This window comes from Chrysochloris asiatica, unplaced genomic scaffold (genome assembly GCF_000296735.1).
Source record: "Chrysochloris asiatica unplaced genomic scaffold, ChrAsi1.0 scaffold00037, whole genome shotgun sequence".
In the NCBI taxonomy this organism is placed as follows: Eukaryota; Metazoa; Chordata; class Mammalia; order Afrosoricida; family Chrysochloridae; genus Chrysochloris; species Chrysochloris asiatica.
In genome coordinates, this window is record NW_006408555.1 from 2,085,518 (window position 1) to 2,107,226 (window position 21,709).

Consider the following 21,709-nt stretch of genomic DNA (forward strand, 5'->3'; position numbering starts at 1 on the left):
GCTATGGGTCGGAACCGACTCGACGGCACTTAACAACAACAACAACCTCCCTGTTGATAGAGTGGAAGGTTTGTGGAACAGGAAGGAGATGTACCGTTGTTCTTAGCCATGTTTGTTTTTTTTTAAAAGATTTTTCCCATCACATGACACACACAGCGAAGTGTCTCGCAGGGACGTGTGGCTCAGATGACATTGGGCTACCCCAATGAGTTCATGTGGCCTTGGGCTCAGTAGGTGGAACCCCCTGAGGACTGCCGTAGGTCTCTGTTCTTCAGGGTTGCTCCCAGTCAGAAGGACGTTAGTTAGGGGTCGCTGCAGAAAGGCAGTGAGTTAGGGGTTGCTGCAGAAAATCACCTCAGAGTGTAAAAAGTGACCCAGCTCCTGAGGTCATTCTGTAGCCTTCCTGTAATGCTCTATTCAGTACTACTGCATCGTCATTTTGTTTGTCTTCTGCTTGGTGGTGACATTTTTATAGTGGCCTTATCTGGTCTTACAAACTCCCTGCCCACAGAGATTGAGGTGACCCCATAAGGAGCCCTGGTAGTGTAGTGGATATGAATTGGGCTGCAAACCGCAAGGTCAGTGGTTTGAAACTACCAGCCGTTCCTTTGGAGAAAGATGAGGCTTTTTGCTCCCGTAAAGATTTACAGCCTCGGAAACCCTGTTCAGGGTCGCTATGGGTCGGAACCGACTCAACAGCACTTAACAACAACAACAACAGCAGACATGACTGGATGGACCTTCAGGCTCCGTCCCTTGTAGTTATAGAGAAGTGCAAGCGATGATTCTCAGGGATGAGCACAGCATATCCCACTAAACGTGCCCGATAGGTGGGAGGGAATGAATGCATTCTTTCTGTCATGCCAGAGTACGCTGTGGACACAGACCTCCTAAACCCTGCCGTCAGCCCTCAGCAATCCCAGGAGAGGCAACTGCCTCCAGAGCCATCTAGATGCCTTGCCAAGCTCTCGAAATGAGCACTTGCCCCCTGCCGCTGCGTGGGTCCTGACTCACAGTGACCCCAGAATTGCTCCACAGGGTTTGTGAGCGGAGAGCCTCATCTTCCTGCCACGGAGGGCCTGGTGGGTTTGACTCACCGGAGCTAGCTGTTGCATTTGCAGGTCTCCTCTGTCACGTCGGGCGACGCTGTGGCTGGCTCTGTGCTGTGTGGAGGAGCTGCCTTGTCAGGTGGCATTCAGACTCTGCTGGGATAGCGAGCAGGGGCCGTCTTTCAGGACGAACAGACCAGCTGCAACACTGCTCTAGCAGGCTGAAAAACAGGACACATGGTTCAGGGAGGGCAGCCCTAACAGCGACAGTAGGCAGGCCATTAGCAGAGGGGCTGCAGGTGCTGACCCCACCCGACTGAGCCACAGTGCCACCTACAGCAGGACTTAGTGAATGGTAGCGGACCAGCCCTGGTGTGTCACTGTAAGCGGCACACGGCCGCATGTGAGACGGGAAAACGGTGCAGGACAGGTGGAAACGCTCTGCACCCCCCTCCTGTTTTCTGAAGAAATAAACGCACCTTTCTCATTGTCAAACACACTCCCCAGGACTCTGCAGCGCAGGCCAGGGTGGCGGGGCCCAGACCAGGAGTGAGCGAGGTAGGATGTGAACTGCCTGAGGGGCCCCCAGATGGGCGATTCCAGCCCCAACCCCTGCCCCTCCTGGCTGCCTGCAGTGAGGAAGCAACTGGCCTCCAGCAATCAGTTGGAAGAACAGGATGTTTTGTACCGATATCTCTGCACTGAAATTTTAATAGAACAGGGGCGGGGTGGCTGCGGGGTGGCAGGCAGACTCTCAGAATGTGAGGTCACCGGTGGCTCAGGGCCAATGCTCAGGGACGAGCCCAGGGCCCGTGTCACAGGGACACTGCTGCTTGGACACAGGGCTGGGTGGACAAGAGGCCAGCTCTCCTAATGCCCTGTCGCCATCTGTCAGTGTTGGCTGGTGACTACTCTTTCATCCTCAGTCTGAATTGTACATCGTAAGGGCGACTTTCAAGTGATGTTCTCAGATTTCTTCACTGAGAGATAAGCATGAGCATGCTTATTGTATCCAGACTGAATGTTTGCAGTAGGGTGGCTGCTCGCTCCTTCCTGCAGCGCTCCGGTTGGTGCTGTTGGAACTCCCATCGACAGAGACTTAGTATCTTGTTTCCTTGAAGCTGTCAGCTGAATGGCGCCGACCTTTTCATCAAAGACCCCTTGATTGTAGTTCCTGGTGGCTTGGTGGTAGGGCGCAGGTTTGAACCCACCAGCTGCTGCGCAGAAGAATGATGAGCGGCTCGGTCCTGTAGGGCAGGGGGACTCAGTCACATGGGGTAGCTGTGACAAGATTGGCTCCACAGCTGGAATGTTTCTGGGAACCGTTCTGAAACTGATGGTTTTATAACTGAAAGTACAAGCCACTGAGCTGTGCACAGAGATGGAGGGGGCTGTATGGGCTGGGAATTAGGGCCCAGGGAAACTGCTGATTTGTTAAAAGAAGTGAATTTATGCCGCCTGCCCCTCATTCCCAGCCCCGGACGTCCTTCTCTTCTGGATCAGACGAATTTACGCGGCCCCCCAGGTTAACGTGTGTGAGCCTCGAGGCTCCGAGGGAGAAAGCAGTAGCAGTTGTTTGTAAAGGTGTCAGCCTCAGAAACCCTCTGGCGCCGTCCACCTCTGTCCTGCAGGGTCACTCCCAGTCAGAACCACCTGATGGCAGTGAGTGTGGGGTTGCTGCAGAAAATTACCTCAGAGTATAAAAAGTGACCCAGCTCCTGAGGTCATTCTGTAGCCCTCCTTGGAGGTTATTCTGGTGAAACCTGATTTCACTCAGGACATTCTTCTCCATTCCTTCTTGTCCCTCCAAGGTCAGCCTGATGCCACCTGGCACTCGTGGGTCCCATGGACTGAGGAGCCAGCGACAGGCTGCGAGGCCGTAGGTAGCCTGCCTGGCCTGCTCTTGGAGAAGGCTCTGGAACATCTTCCTCCTGTTGAGGTCCTTTTCACTCATTGGTAGGGCCGGGGGCATGATGCTGGTGTCTCACTCCACTTCTCCTCCCTCTAACTTCAACGCTTGGCCTTTCTGGTTTTAAACCTGCCCAGAGCACCTGGGTCTCTAACGACAGGAGGGTTGATCACCTTCCCTGTCAGAATGTGGCACCAAGTTCAATTTTAAAATGTAGCTTTGTTTAGAGTGTGTACCACTCGTGTTGGTCTTGCGTATTGGAATTCGTTTATGTTCAGACTGAAAAGCGTGTTTTTTGGATCCCCAATCTCATGAGGCGACTCCATCTCCTGGAACCAGGGGCGGGGTTACTGAGGTGGCTCTCTGGGTGACTATGGTGAAGCCCCCAGGAGCCCCACCATGGCCCTCGGCGCCCAGCTCACCTGGCTTCCATTCTGGGCCCCCCATCGGAAGGCTTAGTCCACCTCGGCACCCTGTGGGGTTGCAGCGGGGGATGGCAGAGCGTCCCTGGCACCATGCTCGCCCTTGGATATGGCAGGTGTTAACGTTGTCAGCTATTGGCTAATGTGCAAGTCTGCCTTGGTGAATTCGTTTAGTTCTTTTGAAGTGTGGCCGAGGCCTGAACTAAAGGGCCCACAGTTCTGACTGGGAAGTGGGTGGCGGGGGTTGGGAGGTGACTTTGAAAGGGAAGCCAGGTTGGGTGATATTAGGGGCAGAGGAGGTGGGAAGGGTCCAGGGCAGACCGTCCCTGCCTCCCCTGTGCAGGATGTGAGCGGTTAGGTTGGGCGCTGCCCTGCAGGGAGACAGGTCTTGGTGGGCTGCCTGGAGCCCAGCCACCCAATAGAACCACCTTCCCCGGGAACACGACACCTTTCCAGGCATCTCAGATTCTCTCCCTCACAGATGGGATGGTCTGATTTTGGTGCTGTTGGACTTCCACAGCTCATTGACTACAGGGGTTGTGATTTCACTGAGTGTGACATTGACCAGCATCTTCACTGAGTGAGTGTGTTGGCAGAATGGGGACAAGTCCCACAAACCCTCCTGAGGGAAAGAGACCACAGCCAGTAGTAGATGAGGCCGAGGCGGGCGTGGGCTTGTTGTCTGTGTCTGTGTGTTTGCTGGTCTCTGCTGCCCTGTCATCTCTTGATTTTGACTCTTGGCAAACGTTTGTCTCCACAGAGTATGGCGTCTGTGAAACCCTGTGGAAGCTGGAGATCCCGGGTGTGTCCTGCCGAGATGTCTATGCCAAGCGTGAGTTGCCCTCTGTCCTTCCTCTGTCCTTCAGCGATGTGGAGCTGCTGTCAGTGACGCGCCGGCCATGAAGGGGTCTGACCACAGTCCCACCTCCTCAGACACGGCCCCTAAGCTGTCACTGACTTAGGCAGATCTGGGAGCCCCAGTGCTGGCAACGGGGCGCTCTCTTCCCAGCATGCTGCCTGCCCCAGCGCCTCACTTCCATCCCTCGTGGGTGCTGGGGACCTGCTGCCTTGCGATGGTGGGCTGTGTCAGAGACACACACAGCTGCTTCACAACGTTGGTGTGCAGAGGCCCCCCGCCCCCCCCACTCCTGTTTTTATGATTCCTTTGCTCCCCAGTGCATCAGCGACATTGAAAGTCTGTGCGGCCTCCCCAGACGGCCTTGAACTTCCTGTGTGAACTGGGGGAAGCTCTACAGCGCACATCAGTTTTCTCTTCAGCAGTTCACACAGACTGTGTGTCATGTCTTCAATGGCAGCCCCCACAGTGAAGCAGCGGTCTTCCCACTTCCTCCCTGGACTTCCTGGGTCCAGTCCCTCTCCTTTCCTGCCCTCTGAGCTGTACTCCTGGGCAGATGCTCCCCTTCTGACCTCATGTGGCTGATGTTAAGGAATGTACAGCTCCCTGGTGGTGTAGTGAAGTGCCATCGAGTCGATGCCAAGTTGCAGTGACCCTGTAGAGGGCTTCCAAGGAGCAGCTGGTAGGTTTGAACTGCCGACCTTGTGGTTCACTGATCCTACAGCGCCACACCAGGAGTCCTTAGGAGTCTGTGTGTTGTTTGACTGAAAGCTGAGCTGTGAGGTTCAGCTCTAGACCTGAAGTGTGACTTAGAGCCGCAGCCTTGGGGTTCCAGCAGTCTCTGTCTGACCAGTAAGCTTGGGCTTTCTTCTGAATTTGCGTTTATTTTTCTACTCTGCCATGAACCTTCTGATAGGAGCCCTTTCAGAGCAGTGGGTTGTTGTTGTTAAGTGCCTTCGAGTCGGAGTCGACCCATAGCAACCCTGTACAGGGTTTCCGAGGGTGTAAATCCTTATGGGAGTAGAAAGCCTCATCTTTCTCCCACGGAGCGGCTGGTAGTTTCGAACCACTGACCTTAAGGTTCGCAGCCCGATTCGTAACCAATACGCTACCAGAGCAGTGGGTAGTGGTAGGTATTCACTGTCTACTTCTCCAGGTCAGTTGACCTGTCTTTAGGAATGTTCACATTTCTCTCTCCTTTTGACAAAGAAGATCAAATCTCCTGCCATCAAGTCATTTCTGACCCCCAGTGACCTAGGACAGGGTTTCCAAGGCTATAAATCTTGATGGGAACAGATAGCCTCTCTCTCTCCTTTGGAACTGCTGGGGGATTTGAACTGCTGATCTTGAGGTCCAGTGCTTAACCAGATGCGGAAACTGCCTGTCACACACTGATGTTGTCCTAGGAACTTCTGAGAAGGGGGCTGACGGGAAGTTGCCAGGTTGCCTGGGTGAGCCTGGGGCTCTTTGGCCGACAGTGGACCCGAGGCCTTACTGAACAGGACCCTCGGGCTCGTTTTGAAACCGACTTGGCAGACTTTGGTTTTCTGTTTCTTTAGACTTTCTCCCAAGGTCTCTGCTGCACGCCACTGGGGAATGGAGAGGCCTCATCTGCTGGCCCAGGGCTGGGCTGTGGGTGGGCGCGGTGGTGTGCTGAGGACCAGCTGTGGGGACTGTAGGAGCTTTGGAATCTTCTTTCCAGGCCTGGGGGCTGTAGTTCCCCTGCCTGGTCATTCAGAGTCCCAGGGGAATCCTGTAGTCTTTCTTACCAGAGGGACACCTCTCCACCTGACCGACCCCCAGATCATTGGGGTGAGTGTTGTTGGGTAGGCTGGTGTTTCTGGGCTAGAATTTGGGGCTGATACTAAGGAAGAGTCTCACTGGGGTGTGAATTCCTGGGGGGCCTCTAGCCTGTCTCCAGGCTTCCTTGGGCCCACCACCAGTTCTTTCCCATGTGCCCAGAGTTCATCATCTGTCCACGCCCGGCCTGGAACCTGGCCTACGTTCAGGCCTCTCTTCTGTGCATGTTCAGAGGGCTATCTGTTCTCCTTTTCTCTGTCCTCGTCTGCATTCTCATGGGGACAGCCCGCCTCCTCCATGGGTCTGTAGCATGTGTCAGGGAGTCCCACGGACGTCTGTGCCCTTCATACTGCTGGGTTACAGCACCGGGGTGTCCTGTGATCTCTGTGGTGGACTATGTTTTCTGGGTGTATCCTAAGCCAACAGTATTGGCTCCCAGTCCCTGTGTTTTATTTTGGGGTGGGGTGGGGAGGATGTACACAAAAATACTCAGGAATATATAACCATTTAAACAACCTGAGGGCACATTCTGCAAGCCTGTCTCCTGGGCGCCAGCACTGGTCCCTCTCCACCCTCTCATGCTTCTTGTTCAGGTGGGTGGGCTCCTGTTTCTGCAGGGGCAGCTGGTCCCTGGGAGCATCAGACAACACGCTTCCATCCTGTAACTGCCTCTCAGCTTGCTCAGCTTGTTTGACTTACATCTGTGCGGAGTGGCATCTCAGCAACCTTCCCACCGAGGGTTAAAGGCTGGTGCCAGAGGCAAAAGCTCTTGGCTGCTAACCAAAAGGTTGTAGGTTCAAGTCCTTCCAGGGGCGCTTGGCAGAAAGGCCTGGTGATTGTCTTTCGGAAGCTTAGCCGTGGAGAACAATCCTCCTTCTCCAGAGAGACCAGCTCATCCCACCTGGAACTAGTTTAGACATGGACATTAGATGTTGGAGCACGTGACCACGTTGAGGGGGTGTGGCCCCAGCGGGGAGCAAGAGTGAGGAATACCTGTTCCCAGTAGTCCTTGGCTGCTGCAGAGCGAGTGGGAGAGGACACCTGGGTACAGGTGAGAGTGTAATGGGCAGGTATGGGAGAGGGACAGGGATGTGAGTGGGACGACCGTGGGCAGAGAGCAGCTGTGCAGCCTCCTCCCTCTGGACCCTTCAGAGTGTCTGCTGAGTCGGAGAATGGCTAACATAGCCTGTCTCCTCTTGCCTGCACCATCAGAGTGAGTTTAGGTTTTGGTCGTCTTGGTGGAGGAGTTTGGGTCCCCTGTGCCCCTGCCCCACTCTCAGCAGTTTCTGGAGCAGATGGGGGCAGAGAAGCAACCTGGGAACAGAATCCGGGAGGGCAGCGTGGAGTCTTGAAGCTGGAAAACATCTTTAATCAGAAGCCAAATAAAGGCAGTAAAACCCAGGCAGAGGAAGTCTGGGCTCCCAGGGTTCCGTGCGTGTCTCGGGCACAGAATCACCTGGACGGTTATCCCAGGGTCCAAACCACAATGGCGAGGGAGGTGCGAGGGTGCTGTGCAGAATGTGCCCTGTGCCCTGAGCTTCAGGGTTGGAGACCGATGCTGGACGGGAAACATTTCACAAAGCTCTCCGCAGCTGGTCAGCCAGGCTGTGGCATGTGTGCTGTGGGTGCAGGGACGAGACAAACATGCAGCCTGGAGAACTGGAGTCGTGTCAGCCCTCCCTCTGCTGTCTGTCCAGGTATAAACCCTTGCGTGAAGTCGGGATGGTTCATGAAGCTGCGCCTCGATGACGAGCACGTGGAGTACAGAGACGTGTACACCTGCTGTACGAACCCTCCGCCTGGCTTGGCACACGCGGCACAGTACAGCACACGCTGGCTGCATGAGCGCTGCTCACACGTCAGGTCACTTGGAGCCTGGTGCAGGCTGGCGTCCCGCTTTCCCATCTGAGCGGAGGGCCCAGGACTGTACGGGTATGGGGGTCTGAGGTACGCCCAGTCAGGGTTGCTCTGTGTATGGACACTTCAGCCTCGGTCACTTACTCAGTTGACACTTACGGGGAGCCTGCTGAGGCCAGGAGGAGGGACAGAGCACGGCTTCTTGTCCCCAGACCACTTCTTCCATGTCACTTGCATCTCTGCACTGTGTGATTGTAAACCTTGCCTGCGTGTGCCCACCGTAGACCAGCGTATATAGAACACTGGAGGGGTCGGCACACTGGAGGAGTCGGTACACTGGAGGGTCGGCATACTGGAGGGTTCACACTGTGGAGGGTTCGCATACTGGAGGGTTGGCACACTGGAGGGTTCACACTGGAGGGTTAGCACACTGGAGGATTAGCCCTGCTTCGGCCTTTCATGAAGGAGCTCTGGTGCTGTACCGTACCACTGGAGAAAGATCTGGTGATCTGCTTCCTGAGACATGCGGCCTTGGAAAGCCTCTGGGGCAGCTCTGTCCTGTCCCTCAGGGCCACCCAACGGAATGAGCCCCAGCCCGTGCAGTGGATTTGGTTATATGGTTCGCCTGCCTTTGATGGGCACTGTTAGAACAGCTGACCAAGCCCAGCTCTGTATACGTAATGCCAGCTTCACTTTTTCCTTCAGGTGTGATGGAGACAGTGGATTTCACAAGAAATAAACATTAAAAATCTTGGTGTGCTCTTGAAAGCAAATTTATGTTTTTTGAAGCCCCTCCACCCCTGCTGCTTGCTCCTACGGGGTCTCTCTTTGGGCCTGAGTCCCCGGCTGGCTGATGTGTAAGTGAGTGACACACATACACAGAAAACCGACCCCCGTGGAAGGTTCAGGGGACTGTTCGCATTTCCCATGGTCCCAGCTGGGCTGAACCCAGAGGAGACTGGACCTGGGGCGGTCTACTAACAAGCCATCTTGTTGGTCGGGACCACAGTGAGGTCTGGAGGAAGGGCTGGCCAAGATGACGCTGACTGCTCTCCCCCAGACCTTCAAAGACCTTGCCTCTGGAACGCTGGTTCGTAGGCCCTTGTGGGCTGCAGAGATGACCCAGAACTATTGTCTCTTATCTCGTGCTGATAGGAATCAGATTGGCGGCCAGGCTCCAGGACTCTTGTGGACAGCTGCCTGCCCAGAGTGAGCCTGTGAGTTCAGGCTCCCTGGAGTCTGGGGAAGGTCTTAGTACTGCGAGTCTGCCCAGCTCTGGTGGGCTTTAGTAAGGAGCTCTCAGTAGCCTCTGAGGGTTCCACAATTCTCTCATTCCCACCACACTTCTTAGTGTCTAGACTTGTTTTTTTGACTTTCAAAAAATAAAAATTTATTTTTCCAAGTTCAGGAGGTGAGAAGTCTGGGTTCTGCGTGTGGGCCCTGGGTTGGGGGGCGGAGATGTCTCTCTCTTTGTGGGCATGGGGAGGTGGTGGTGGGTTTCTCTTCCTTTCTGTGGGCACAGGGAGCAGGGCTCAGATGTTGTCTCTCTCCCCAGGTTCTGGGGGAAGATCCTGGTCTTTTGTCCACTTCTGTTCCTTGGTTCCTGGGTGACTTCCTCTTGGCCTCCCTCTTCTTCCACCTCTACTGCTCGCTTCTCTTTGTCTGAATACTATTTCACTGTACCTTTGTCCGTTTCTACACAGACTGTTTTGCCCCTTGAAATGCCTTCTGCTGCTTCCCTCATCTCTGCTGTCATTGTTGGCTGCGTGTGCTGTCATATAGAGGTTGGTTTTGTTTTTGTTTTTTCAATCTTTAATTGTGAATTAAGAGGTTTACAGGGCAGACCACTACATTCATGTTTGTAGACGGTGTGAGATTTGGATTATTTCATTTTTCTGCAAATGGATTTCCAGTTTGGCCAGTACCAATTGTGGAAGAGACTATGTCTTCCTCATTTAATGTAGTGTGGCCGCATTCACTATGGGGTTCTCGGTTCTGTTCTGCTGATCTATGTGTCGGTTGTTGTCCCAGGACCAGGCTGTTCAAACCACTGTGGCTGTGTAGTAGGTGATGAGGCCTCCTCCTTTTTAAATAATGGTTTGCTAATCCGGGGTCTTTTTCCTTTCCATGTGAAGTTAATGATTCGTTTTTCCATTTCTTTTTTTTTAATTTAAGGTTTTTATTGTGGATTAAGTGAAAGTGTACAGGGCACATCATCAGTTTCACATTCAACCATTCATATAACTTGTTTCATTACATTGATTATAATCCCCTCCATGTACCATCAGTTAAAAGTATTTCTCTTTATCCATTTAGCTTTTTAAAAAACACATAAAAAAAACCCCACTCAGGCATATATAATAAATTACATCTCCAAAGGGCACATTCTGCAAGTCTGCTCCTGGCCACCAGTTCTTAGTCCTTCTCTTCTTAGTTGATGAATCTAGAGTCTTCCATGCCCCCATCTCTACCTCCATCTCTGGTGCTGCTGCTTCTCTGGATAAGGTCCCACATTCTATTTGTGTGTTCCTCTCTTGATGGTCCTAGGGTCCTCTGTTTCTGGACTGTAAGATTAATCACTCCCCTTGTTTTTGTTACAAAACTTCTACCTTTACAATTGTGACAGTCGCGATTAGTCATGATAACAGTTATTCACTATTGAATCTTACGAATTTTATCCCCATCTCCTTTCACCAGACCCATCTAGACAAGATGATAACTCTTCAGTGGGGACTCTCCCATATAGTTTCTTATTCTTCTTATTTGCGTCTTGTTTTATTTTGTTAGATTTGCCCATGGTTTGTCATTTTCATTGGTCACTTCAAAGAACCAACTTCTTGTCTATTCTTTCTCTTGTGTTTCTGTTCAGTTGGTTTTTCAATGGAGCGCAATCTTTGCTGGGCTATTGTACTACAAGACTCGGGGTGTCTAGACCTTTCTGAGTTGTGCTTGTCCCCCTAGTAGATCATAGTGGATGACTTCCTTACTGAGTTATTTTCCTGGGAGCCTCACTGCCCCTGTAATGTCGTTGTTAGGTGCTGTTGTACTGGGTTCGACTCATAGCCACCTTAATGGCCAGCAGAAGGACACACTGCCCGGTCCTGTGTCAACCTCACCAGTGGCACGTTTGAGAGTGCAGCTGCTGCCGTCACTATGCCGGTCGGTCTCATTGGGGGTCTCCTTTTTCTTTCTATCAAACACGATGTCCTCCAGGGACGGAGCCTTTCTGCCATTTTGATAACATGTCCAAAGTATAAGAGATGAAGTCTCAACAATTTGACTTCTAAGGAGCATTATGGCTGCACTTCTTCCAACATCCTAACTCAAATGCACTGACTCTTTACTCTTTCATGGTCTTCCTTTACTCATTGCCCAACTGTCACATGCATGTGAGGCTGCTGGACACACTGGTCAGCTTTGAGTGGCTTTGAGAACCCAGTATGCGCTGTAGGTCTAGACCTTGGGTAAGCCCAGAGGACGTGGAGACAGTGAACGGTGCTGCCTCTCTCACTGGCGTATTCGAATGGTGCCCGCTCTGCACACAAAAGAAGGCCAGCTCCGGAGGCCCAGATCTGAAATCACGATATCTCTGTGCATGTCCAGTGTTCAGATGCCTTCTGGGTGCTTAGGGAAGTCCTCTCTCAGTGGAGGCCCCTTTTAGATGAGTTTTTGGGCGGGAACTCTCCATGTGAGCCCCTCCTGAACTGGTGGCACCAGGTGTGTCGCTGCTGGTCACCCCCCTCCGGCCACGAGTTGATGGATCAGAGGGCCCAAGTGGACTGACACCGAATTGGCAGCAACTAGCCCTGTGTCCAGACGCATAGTCCTCTGATCTCAGGTCAGCCACTTTGGGGCGTGTCTTTTTCTATTTTCCTGACATCTTGGGTGGGACAGGTAGATGGGCTTTCCTGTGAGGTATTTGATGCCTTTGTTCCTGGTAAGACAACAACACCCGTTGGACAGTGTAGGTGCAGGGCTGGATATTGGGGTGTTCAGACCTAGGATTCTGGCAGCACCCCTACCTGCTTGTAAGTCACCCAGTCTCTGTCAGCCCGGACCCAGAAGCTGGAGGGCGTGGCGGGAGGCCTCTGCACAACCTCTTGCCACATGAGGCGGTGAGCAGGGCGGGAAAGGTGGTCACTAGGATGAAAAGTGTGCAGAAGGTGCGAGGTGGAGGGAGCAGGTAGCCCCAGCAGCTGTCTCTGGGTGCAGTGAAGGGCAGAGATCCGGCCGCCTTTTCAGGCGTCTCTGTGAGGAGCCTCCTGATCGTGCTGTGGTTACCTAGGGCTACTAACTGCCACGTGGCAGCAAACCCCAGGGGTGGTGATGACGACTTTCTGTTTTGGATGAAAGGACAGGTCCTCTCTGCCTTGTGGCATTTTCTGTGACTGAATTTGAGGAAGTAGACTGCTAAGCTTCCTTCCAAGGTGCCTCTGGGTGGACTGAGTCCTCCCATCCTGTTCATTGTAGCCCACAGTGAGAACCACTTGTGCCCCAGGGAATTTCTCCCAACAGAGACTGTCCCCACATGTTCCAGACTCTGCTCCTCATCAGAGCTGTGGTCCCTGGGGCAGCCGTTTCAGCTAGGAAGGTAGGGGCTCAGCCCTGCAGCCCTGCTGGCTAGAACCGCCTGGGTCCCCCAGTCAGCTCAGACGTCAGTATGTTTACAGGAACATCTAGCTTGGAGCTGAACTCTTCTCCATGGCTCAGCTTTCAGCCAAAGAGTAGCCAGAGCTATGTGACCCCCAGAGAGTGTGCAGACTTATCACAAGCAGCCGTCAGCCCACGGACCGACCTCAGCAGGCGGGCAAGGCCGTTATCCCAGGGAGGAGTGTGTCTCTGATTTTGTGGGGATTGCAGATGGGGGCAAACTGTTGAACAGAAAACGGATGTGCTCTATAAACCCTCGAGCGTCTAATGAAAAGGAAGCATTTTCTTCACATATGTGTTTTCCTTTCCTAAATATCATCCGTTTACGTTTTGGCACCAGAAACAAACCGCATGTTAGAGCTCACCGCCTGCACCCGGCATTTCAGTGTCTCGCCTGACGCTGGGCAGCTGGACAGGGGAGCATAGTGAAGGCCGGTGCTGGTCAGGGAGAGGGTCCAGCGCCGGCCTCCCGCTGGATGACTGTATCTCAGGCTTCACCTGAGGAGTAAGAAGGATGAGGCACCCGACTCCAGGCATCGTGTGGTCCAAACGGGACAAAAGTTTAGCTGCTCCCGTTTTCTGCTCAGCTGCCAGGGAAATATCTGTGTGTGTCTGTTGGCCCAGGCTGCACTTTAGCATAGCCTGTGGAGCTGAAAAACTCCCAAAACACCTGCGTGCGCTCCGCCTCCAAGCCCCCGTTAGAGCAGCTGCTCAGTGTCCCTGAAGGTGTCCAGAGTGAGGATCCGGTGACCCAAGGACTAGAAGTCGGCTTTTTTCAGTCAGAGGTGTATGTTAGTGCAGCGGTTCTCTCCCACAGTAAGTCTTCTGGAACATTATCCCTTCTTAATGGGCCCTGAGCCCCAGATTCACTTTTTTTTTTTTTAATGTTTTATTGTAAATTATAGTGGTTACGAATCGGGCTGCGAACCTTAAGGTCAGTGGTTCGAAACTACCAGCTGCTCCGCGGGAGAAAGATGAGGCTTTCTACTCCCGTAAGGATTTACACCCTCAGAAACCCTGTACAGGGTCGCTATGGGTCGGAACCGACTCGACGGCACTCAACAACAACAACAACAATTGTAAATTATATGATATTTTACATGAGAGAACTTTAGTTTTACATTCGTTCCACCGTATATTGCTTCATTGTCATGGTTCCAATCCCCTCCATGCATCATCAACCGACCAAAGGATATACCCTACAAATCCGCCCCCTATACCCTCCCCCCATCCCTCAGTCTTCAGCACACAAGTCCCTCTCTCTCTCTGGATCCAAAGTCCCCAGCCGCTTCATCACTCCACATCATCGTCTCTGCCTCCATCTCGGGCCTCGCTGCTTCTCTGGGTAGGGTCCCGCTCTCGACTCTTCTCCGTTGATGGTCCTAGAGACCTCTGCTCCTAGACTGGAGAGATACCAGATTCACTTTTGGAGTAAGGGAACGCTATGGCCTTGTGTCCTAAGCCACCGTGCTGGTCCCTGAGCCACTTGCCTGGTCTTTCCCAGCTCACCTCCCGCTTTGCCTGCCTTTGGTTGTGTCTGCTGTCAGTTGTGTGTCTCGGTACCCTCGTCTCTGCACAGGATTCTGTGATTTGCTGGCGTCACCCTTCATTCTCTCAGATGAACTTTGGAATCATTTAGTCAGATTATTTCGGGCGGAGGGCTTTGAATTTAAGTTGTTATCACTCTATTTGTAATAATTTGGGAGCGGTTTCTATATCCTGAGTTACAGTATTCTCCTCCCACGCAAGAACATTCCCGTTTTGCTGGGATGCCCCCACTGACGGGAAACCCACTCCCTCATGAGGCACCCCCTCCACTGTCTGATGAAGTGTGATTCCTCATGGTTGGAGGTGACCCGCTAGAGGCAGGTCTGAAAAGTAGCGTCATCTTTTTCACTGTTAGAACTTTTGCGGTCTGTAGGTAAGTCCGCATTTGTGTAGAAGGCTCATTTCACAGTGTACTCTCCCTGCGTACGCCGTCTCTAACCTGATGTCTGTTCTGTCTCCCCACAGTGCTCCACCGGTACCGACACATCTTGGGGCTCTGGCAGCCGGACATTGGGCCTTACGGGGGGCTGCTGAACGTGGTGGTGAGTGCTGGGTGGCTTCGTTGTATCCCAGCACAGAGTCCCTTCCATCTTCTTTCCATGTGCTCCTCCTTGTGATTTGGTGGAGAGACTCACAATGACCCACTTCCCTCTGGGACTTGCATATTCTGGGGGAGTCTGGTTTAGGGAGTGGCCTGGGGGAGGCCAGCCGGCTGTTTTCTCAACTGGCAGTGAGCAATGTTGTTAGGTGCTGTTGAGTCGGTTCCAGCCCATAGCAACTCTGTGTAGGGTTTCCAAGGAACAGCTGGTGAGCTTGAACCACCAACCTTATGGTTCAGACTGACTTTTTGCAGTCCAGTGCATTAAACCTGCAACACCATAGCAGGTGAGTGAATGCTGCTTTCCGTATTGGTGGTGAGCAATAGAGTAAAAAAAAAACCAGCCTCAGAAAGCGGGGTGATGAGTGGCAATGGAGCTCCAGAAGGAACAACACCAAGCTACTCTTAAGACAGTGCTGTGCTTGCCAGCGTGGGGGCCAGGCTCGTCTGGGGGGCAGCGGATACTAACTTCTCTTAGGCCAGGGCTTCAGACAAGGGCAGCCCCCTGGGAATCCGCCAGCATTTGCCAAGCACCATGTGTGAGCTGTACACCATCACCTGTCAAATGAAACATACCTGGCAATCTAGAGGCTAGTACAGTAGCCTCAAGTCTCTCTGTCTATCTCTGTAGGATGACGGGGCTGTTTCCCACACAACCACAGGCTCCCATCAGTCTGTCCGGGCAGCTTGCCTTGTAACCGTTGGTTTCAGGGGAGTCAACCCCAGGCTGTGTGGCAGGTTGCTCTCCTGGCTCAGTGCCCTCGGGGTCTCCCACGCTGGCTCCTTGTCTGTGCCTCTTCCTGGTGGAGTGCAGCTTGTTCCAGCCCTAACCCCGTGGTGGAGCTGGACTGACCACCAGTTAACGGGTTGTAATGCTCACACGGGAGCCTGTGTGGTACGGCTGGACAGGCTGTCAGTTAACAGCACTATACTTCAGCGCTGCCCGTGAACTCCGCAGGTGGACGGCCTGTTCATTATTGGGTGGATGTACCTGCCTCCCCACGACCCGCACGTGGATGACCCAATGAGATTCAAACCTCTCTTCAGAATCCACCTGATGGAGAGAAAGTCCGCCACGGTCCAGTGCATGTATGGCCACAAGGGGCCACACCATGGCCACATCCAGGTGAGGGGGCTGGACCCCGGGACACAGGTGAGCCCGTGCAGATGACGGGAGCTGGACCTTGGGATGCAGGTGGGCACCCAGAGCCTCTGCCTGCGGCATGACCTGTACCCTGTGGCCGGGAGTCAGTGTGGACGGCACTTCCTGGGGTCTGGTAGGCCATCTGGTTTCCAGGGAGAACTGTCTGGTCTTCCAGGTTCCAGCTCCACACCGCACCTGCTCTTCCTGCTTGCAGGTCTGCTCAGCCCTCGGATACCTGGGGAGGGGGGAAGGGCAGATACTGCCGCCCGCTGTGAGTGTCAGCCCTTATCGCTGCTCTAGGTGGGGCACCATCCACGGAGTACATCAGAGTACCTGGCTGGCCCACACCCACCGGGTAGGAGGGGCTCGAGGCTGTGACTAATTCATTCTGCTTTTTCCTTTCCCCTTGGCCGTGAACACGAAGATCATGAAGACAGACGAGTTTTCCACCAAGTGCAACCAGACAGATCACCACCGGATGTCGGGCGGCAGGCAGGAGGTGAGCCGCCGCCCCCCCCCCCCCATGTGACCCAGAGTGTAGACATGAAGGGTTGGAACCACGATGCGTACACACCACATTTCACACAGTCTAGCTCCATGCTGTCTGAGCAGAAAACGCACCTGTACCAGCAGCGGCCTTACAGGTGTGTGTCCCGAGAGCAGCTCACTGCAGTTCTGTGCACACCACCCTCGGGTGAGCGCTCCTTGGCTGCCTTTGTGTCTGTCAGAAGCACTGGCTGGGGCGGCTGCTCTGGAGGCCCCGCGACCTGGGCCTTCCTGGGAGCCTCTGTCCCCCTCTCACGCTGGACTCAGCCATGCCCCCATGGGTTTTCGCGCTATTTGTCTGCACGAGGAATTTCATTCACCCCTTGAGTTTTCCTTTTCTGTACATCCAGGTTGTATCTCCATTTTAAAAGATCATTCAGGAATGAAACTTTTAAAACCTTGGCTTCTCAAGGCAGCTGATGTTTATTTGTTTGTGCATTTCTTGACCCATTTCTCGGTTTCCAGAAGGTTTCTCGTCAGCCTGAGAGTGGTAGGGAGAGTCAGGATGAGCAGAAAGCACTGAATGTCGGGAGCACTTTGAAGAAGAGGGTTACAGAAAGGCTTTGACTCACAGCATGGTCTTGCTCCAGGGATCTTCCTTCCCTTGGTCCTCACCCTTCACTTGGATTGTCCTCCACGAGCCAGCCCTGCTGGGGTTGGTGCTTAAGTGAAACTACATGAGCAGGCTGGCCAATCCCAGTCCGATCCCTTGTACCCAGACTGCAGTGTCTGGGAGTTGGTGAGGTTTGAGCGTGGTTTTTTTTGTTTTTTTTTTTTAAGTTTTTATTTTGAATTGAGTGATAGTTTACATGGGAGAACATTGGTTTTACAGCATCGTTTCATTGCAAAGATTACAAACTTCTCCGTGCGTCATCATTCTAACAATTACTATTGAATCATGAGAATCTTACCCCATCTCTTTTCACCAAACCCATCGAGACAAGGTGAAAACTATTCAGTGGGGATTCTACCTTCCCCCACACACTTTTAAATCAAACTCCCTCTTGAAAACTTGTAAGCCAGTCACATCGTGCCTTTATTGCCCCATCATTTTAGATAGTTAATGTCTAAGTTGTCTGTCCCTATCAACCTGTTTACAGAGGGGACAGGATTGATAATTGATGTGAAGACTCCTTTACTCTCAGTTGGTATTTTGAGCTACGACATCCATAAGTATAAGAAGCTCTGGTAGCGTAGTGGTTACGAGTCGGGCTGCCAGCTTTAAGGTCAGCAGTTTGAAACTACCAGCGTTTCCGCGGGAGAAAGCTGAGGCATTCTGCGCCCATAAAGATTTATAGCCTCGGAAACCCTGTGCAGGGTCACTATGATTCGGAACCCATTCCACGGTACTTAACAACAACAACATCCATAAGTATAGGTCACGTTCACCAAATTGTAGCAATTTACACTGTTTCCTGAAGTTTTCAGCACCTTTGAATGCCAAGTTCAAACTGGCAGGGTCATGGTCCAGCACCCAGTCACATAGTAGACTCCTGACCTCGTGTGGTCTGCAGACTGGCAGTTGTGTCTCCTAGTCCACCTCAGACCAGCGTCTTCTCAGTTCCAGGCAGGACCCTCTCTCCCCCGGCACAGGCCCATGCAGCTGCCCCCAGCCCCACTGCGCTGTCCTGCCTCTGATGCTCTCTCCTGGGGAAGAACCCTACTGATTAAGCAGCTGGCCTTTGGATTGGCTCAGTTGTCTGATCACAGGGGGGGTGAGCTCTAAATTAGGGGAGATGTTTGCCCCCTGTCCTGGGGCCATCCTGAACACTAGATCAGTGGTGTGAGCCACCTGGCCATCAGCAAGCCCTGGACCGAGCTCACATTTACTGTGGCCTTGTTGTGTTTCCTACAAAACCAAAAACCAAACCTACCACTGTCACATTGATTCCAGTGTGGAGTGTCCCTGAAGGACCGAGTGGAACTGTCCTTCAGGATAAGTCTGCATGCATACAGACTGCCTCGTCTTTCTCCCGAGAGCAGCTGCTGGGTTCGAACTGCTGACCTTGTGGTTACCAGCCAAGTGCTGTAACCTCTGCGCCTCAGGTCTTCTTGATTGGCTCTTGTTGTTAAGTGCTGTGGAGTCAATTCTGACCCATAGCGACCCCGGACAGGGTTTCCGAGGAGCAGCTGGTGGGTTTGAACCGTCGACCTTGTGATTTGCAGCAGCTCAGTGCTAACCCTACAGCACCAGGTCTCCTTTTATGTGTTGTTGTTAAGTGCTGTGGAGTCGTTTCCAACTCATAGAAAGCCTGTCTACAGAGTTTCTGAGGAGCGGCTGGTGAGTTAGAACTACTGACCTTGCAGTTCAAACTGGCCCTGTGGTCCCGTGCTTAACCTACAGTATCACACCAGGATTCCCGGTAATTTGTCGTAGACCCCTTTCTTCTGTGCACGTAACTATTTTGGTCTTGTAAGATCATTTGTAATAACCTTGTGTCAGAGACTCCTATTTTGAGTAATTGGTTTGGTTGGTATTTGGAATGACTTTGCTTGTCCTTTCCTGGGCAGAGTAAATGAGGCTAAAATCACATGCAGTCATCTGGTTGGTGTTGGGTTCAAGTTTGATTCCTCATGGGAGTCCTAGCTAACTGCAAAAGCGGCAGGCGGTGCAAACCCGCCAGTGCTCCTCGGAAACCTACACAGGCACGCCGTGAGTCTGAACTGACGTGAACCGACGCAGCGGCTCTTCATGGCATCACTGAGACCTTTGCTCATTACGGTCACTTTTGAAATGTCGTTACTGTGCACTTCCTTTTGCTCCTAATTTGGAGCTGTCTAATTTGGCAGATGTTTTCTTTCTTTGTGTCATTATTCCCTGTGGCCTAAAAATGTTGCTAGAATTGGGCTGCGAACCTTAAGGTCAGCGGTTCAAAACTACTAGCCGCTCCGTGGGAGAAAGATGAGGCTTTCTACTCCCGTAAAGATTTACACCCTCGGAAACCCTGTACAGGGTCGCTATGGGTCAGAACCGACTCGACGGGACTTAACAACACCATCTCCTAAGTTACAAACACGGCTAACTGGGTTGATCTCCTCCCCTGAAATACTTGTAGCTTTGTTACGTGTGGCTCTCAAGTTCAGATCTGTGGCCCTTAATGAGTTGCTTTTTGTGTATGGCGTGAGGGAGGAATCAATCATGGTTCCTTTCTTTCTCTCTCTAAATATATATGGTTATCCCATTGTTCACCTTTTATTGAAAAGACTTCCTTTGGATTGCGTTGACACCTTTGTTGAAAACCAGCTGACCAAGTAAGTGTGGTCTGTTTCTGGGCTCTCTGAGGGTCCATTTGATCTTGTGGTCAGTCCTTGGGCTTGTCCTGCTGTCTTGAGCTCTGTAGCTTCACAGTGAGTTGTAACCGAGAGACAGTGAGTCTTGCCAGCTTGGTTCTTCTGTTTCAGGATGCCTTGGGTTGGTATTCTAGGTCCTCAGCATTTCCATGTGTATGTCAGCTTGTCACTTTACACCATGAAGTAAGCTGAGTGTGTTAGGCTTGACCTGCCTTTGAACCTTAAGATCGATTTGGAGAGAATTTTTACTGTCTTGGCAATCTTGTCTTCTGTTAATAAACTTGGTGCATCCGACTTTGATATGTCTGTTTTCTTTCATTTTTCTTAGCACTTTGTGGTTTTCATAACTGAGGTCTTGCACAGACTTTGTTAAACTTTTCCCAAAGTCCTTTAGCAGTCTACTGATGTGGTGCTGTAGGATCAGGACTCAAACCACAAGGCTGGCAGTTCAAACCCATCAGCTGTGTCTTGGAAATCCTATACAGGCTCCATATGAGTCAGAACCGACTCAATGGCACTTAACAACAACAGAGTCTTCTACAATTTTTGACACTGTTGCAGATAGAATTTTAGAAAATTTCATTTTCCAGTTTGTAGCTATTATATAAAAATCTGGAATTTCTAAAATTAAAAAAATGAAAATATATTTATCTTGGATCCTGTAACCACGCTAAATTCCGTTATCCTCTTCTCTTTGTGGGAAATTGCTTTTGCGTGCTCGGCTAGTTGGAGGTCAGTTGCAGGTCACCATGAGCAATACTGTTGGTTAGGAATGAGGAGCTGTGGGTAATTTGGGATTGTTGGGTTGTTGGAGCCACACTGTCCAGCACTGAGGACCCGCAGGCTTGTCTGCCGTCTGGAGCTCTGGGCCTGCGCTGTCTAGTAGAAACTCGCCTTTTGTGAATGTGCTCACTGAGCAGGCGCAGACGGTGAAATCGTCCTGGCCCTGCCCCCTGCTGTCCGGTGTCCACTGGGGAAGCAGGGAAGCTGCGGGAAGCCCCTTGGACTGAGGGAATACAGCCCAGGGGCTTAGTGAGCCCCGAGGTATGCAGTGGGCACTGGGGCAGTATCTTCCGAAGCCCCTGGCCTTGTGGGCCTCTAGACAGGCAGGGAGGTCAGACGCTGTGACCAGGATCATCCGGGGAGACCCTTGTTGTTTTGAAAGGAGTTCCGGACGTGGCTGCGGGAGGAGTGGGGACATACACTGGAGGACATCTTCCACGCGCACACGCAAGAGCTGATCCTCATGAAATTCATCTACACCAGCCAGTACGAGTGAGTGGGGGCGGGGGAGGGGACTAACATGGTCCCGCCCCTTGGTGCTGACGACACCGTCCAGTGTGAGTGAGTGTGTGTGTGTGTGAGTAGGGGCTACTGACAGGGCCCCGCCCCTCGGTGCTCACAACAACGACAAGGGTGTGGCTGCAGGCGGAATGGACACTAGGACACAACCCTCTCCCTGTGGTGGGCAGGGGTACATACAGCTGCCCCCAGGACCTTGATGTGGTCTCTGACAGGTCAGCTTGCTGACCAGCTCGGACCACCCTTGTGGGAGCCCTCTTCTGAGCCTCACATTTCTACAGTCATGTGGTCTTCTCTTGCCTCCCTGACAAACCCATGACCGTCCTGGGCCTGCAGGACAGTAGGGAGGGAAGGGGAAAACACACTTCACATGAGGTCACCCCATGAATGTGGGTGGACATGGTGGGCGTGGATGTTTCTGAAAGGACGTCTGCCCCCTGTTCTAGTGAACACCAGTCCCGTTCATCTGCCGCGTGTCCCTGGGGCTCTGCCTGGCTCTGTGCTGACCCCTCCCTCCCCTACAGCAACTGCCTGACATACCGCCGGATCTACCTCCCCCCCAGCCGTCCTGAGGAGCTCATCCAGCCCGGCCTCTTCAACGGCACCTACGGCAGCCATGGCTTGGAGATTGTCATGCTCAGCTTCCACGGGAGGCGGGCCCAGGGCACCAAGATCACCGTGAGTGCAAGCGGCCTTCCAGCAGGCTGGGCCTCACACCTGCTGCTCAGGGGAATCCC

General features: G+C 52.7%; 1 protein-coding gene across 1 annotated transcript in view; it reads left to right on the forward strand.

Annotated features, from left to right (window-relative positions):
* Positions 1-21,709, forward strand: part of FBXO31 (F-box protein 31) — a 34,745-nt gene that overhangs the window by 11,632 nt on the left and 1,404 nt on the right. Inside the window, exons 2-7 of the mRNA XM_006860117.1 lie at positions 4,141-4,212; positions 14,557-14,633; positions 15,648-15,815; positions 16,258-16,332; positions 20,836-20,945; positions 21,497-21,650. Of these exons, the coding sequence (XP_006860179.1) occupies positions 4,141-4,212; positions 14,557-14,633; positions 15,648-15,815; positions 16,258-16,332; positions 20,836-20,945; positions 21,497-21,650 (656 nt within the window). The remainder of the gene's footprint in view (positions 1-4,140; positions 4,213-14,556; positions 14,634-15,647; positions 15,816-16,257; positions 16,333-20,835; positions 20,946-21,496; positions 21,651-21,709) is intronic.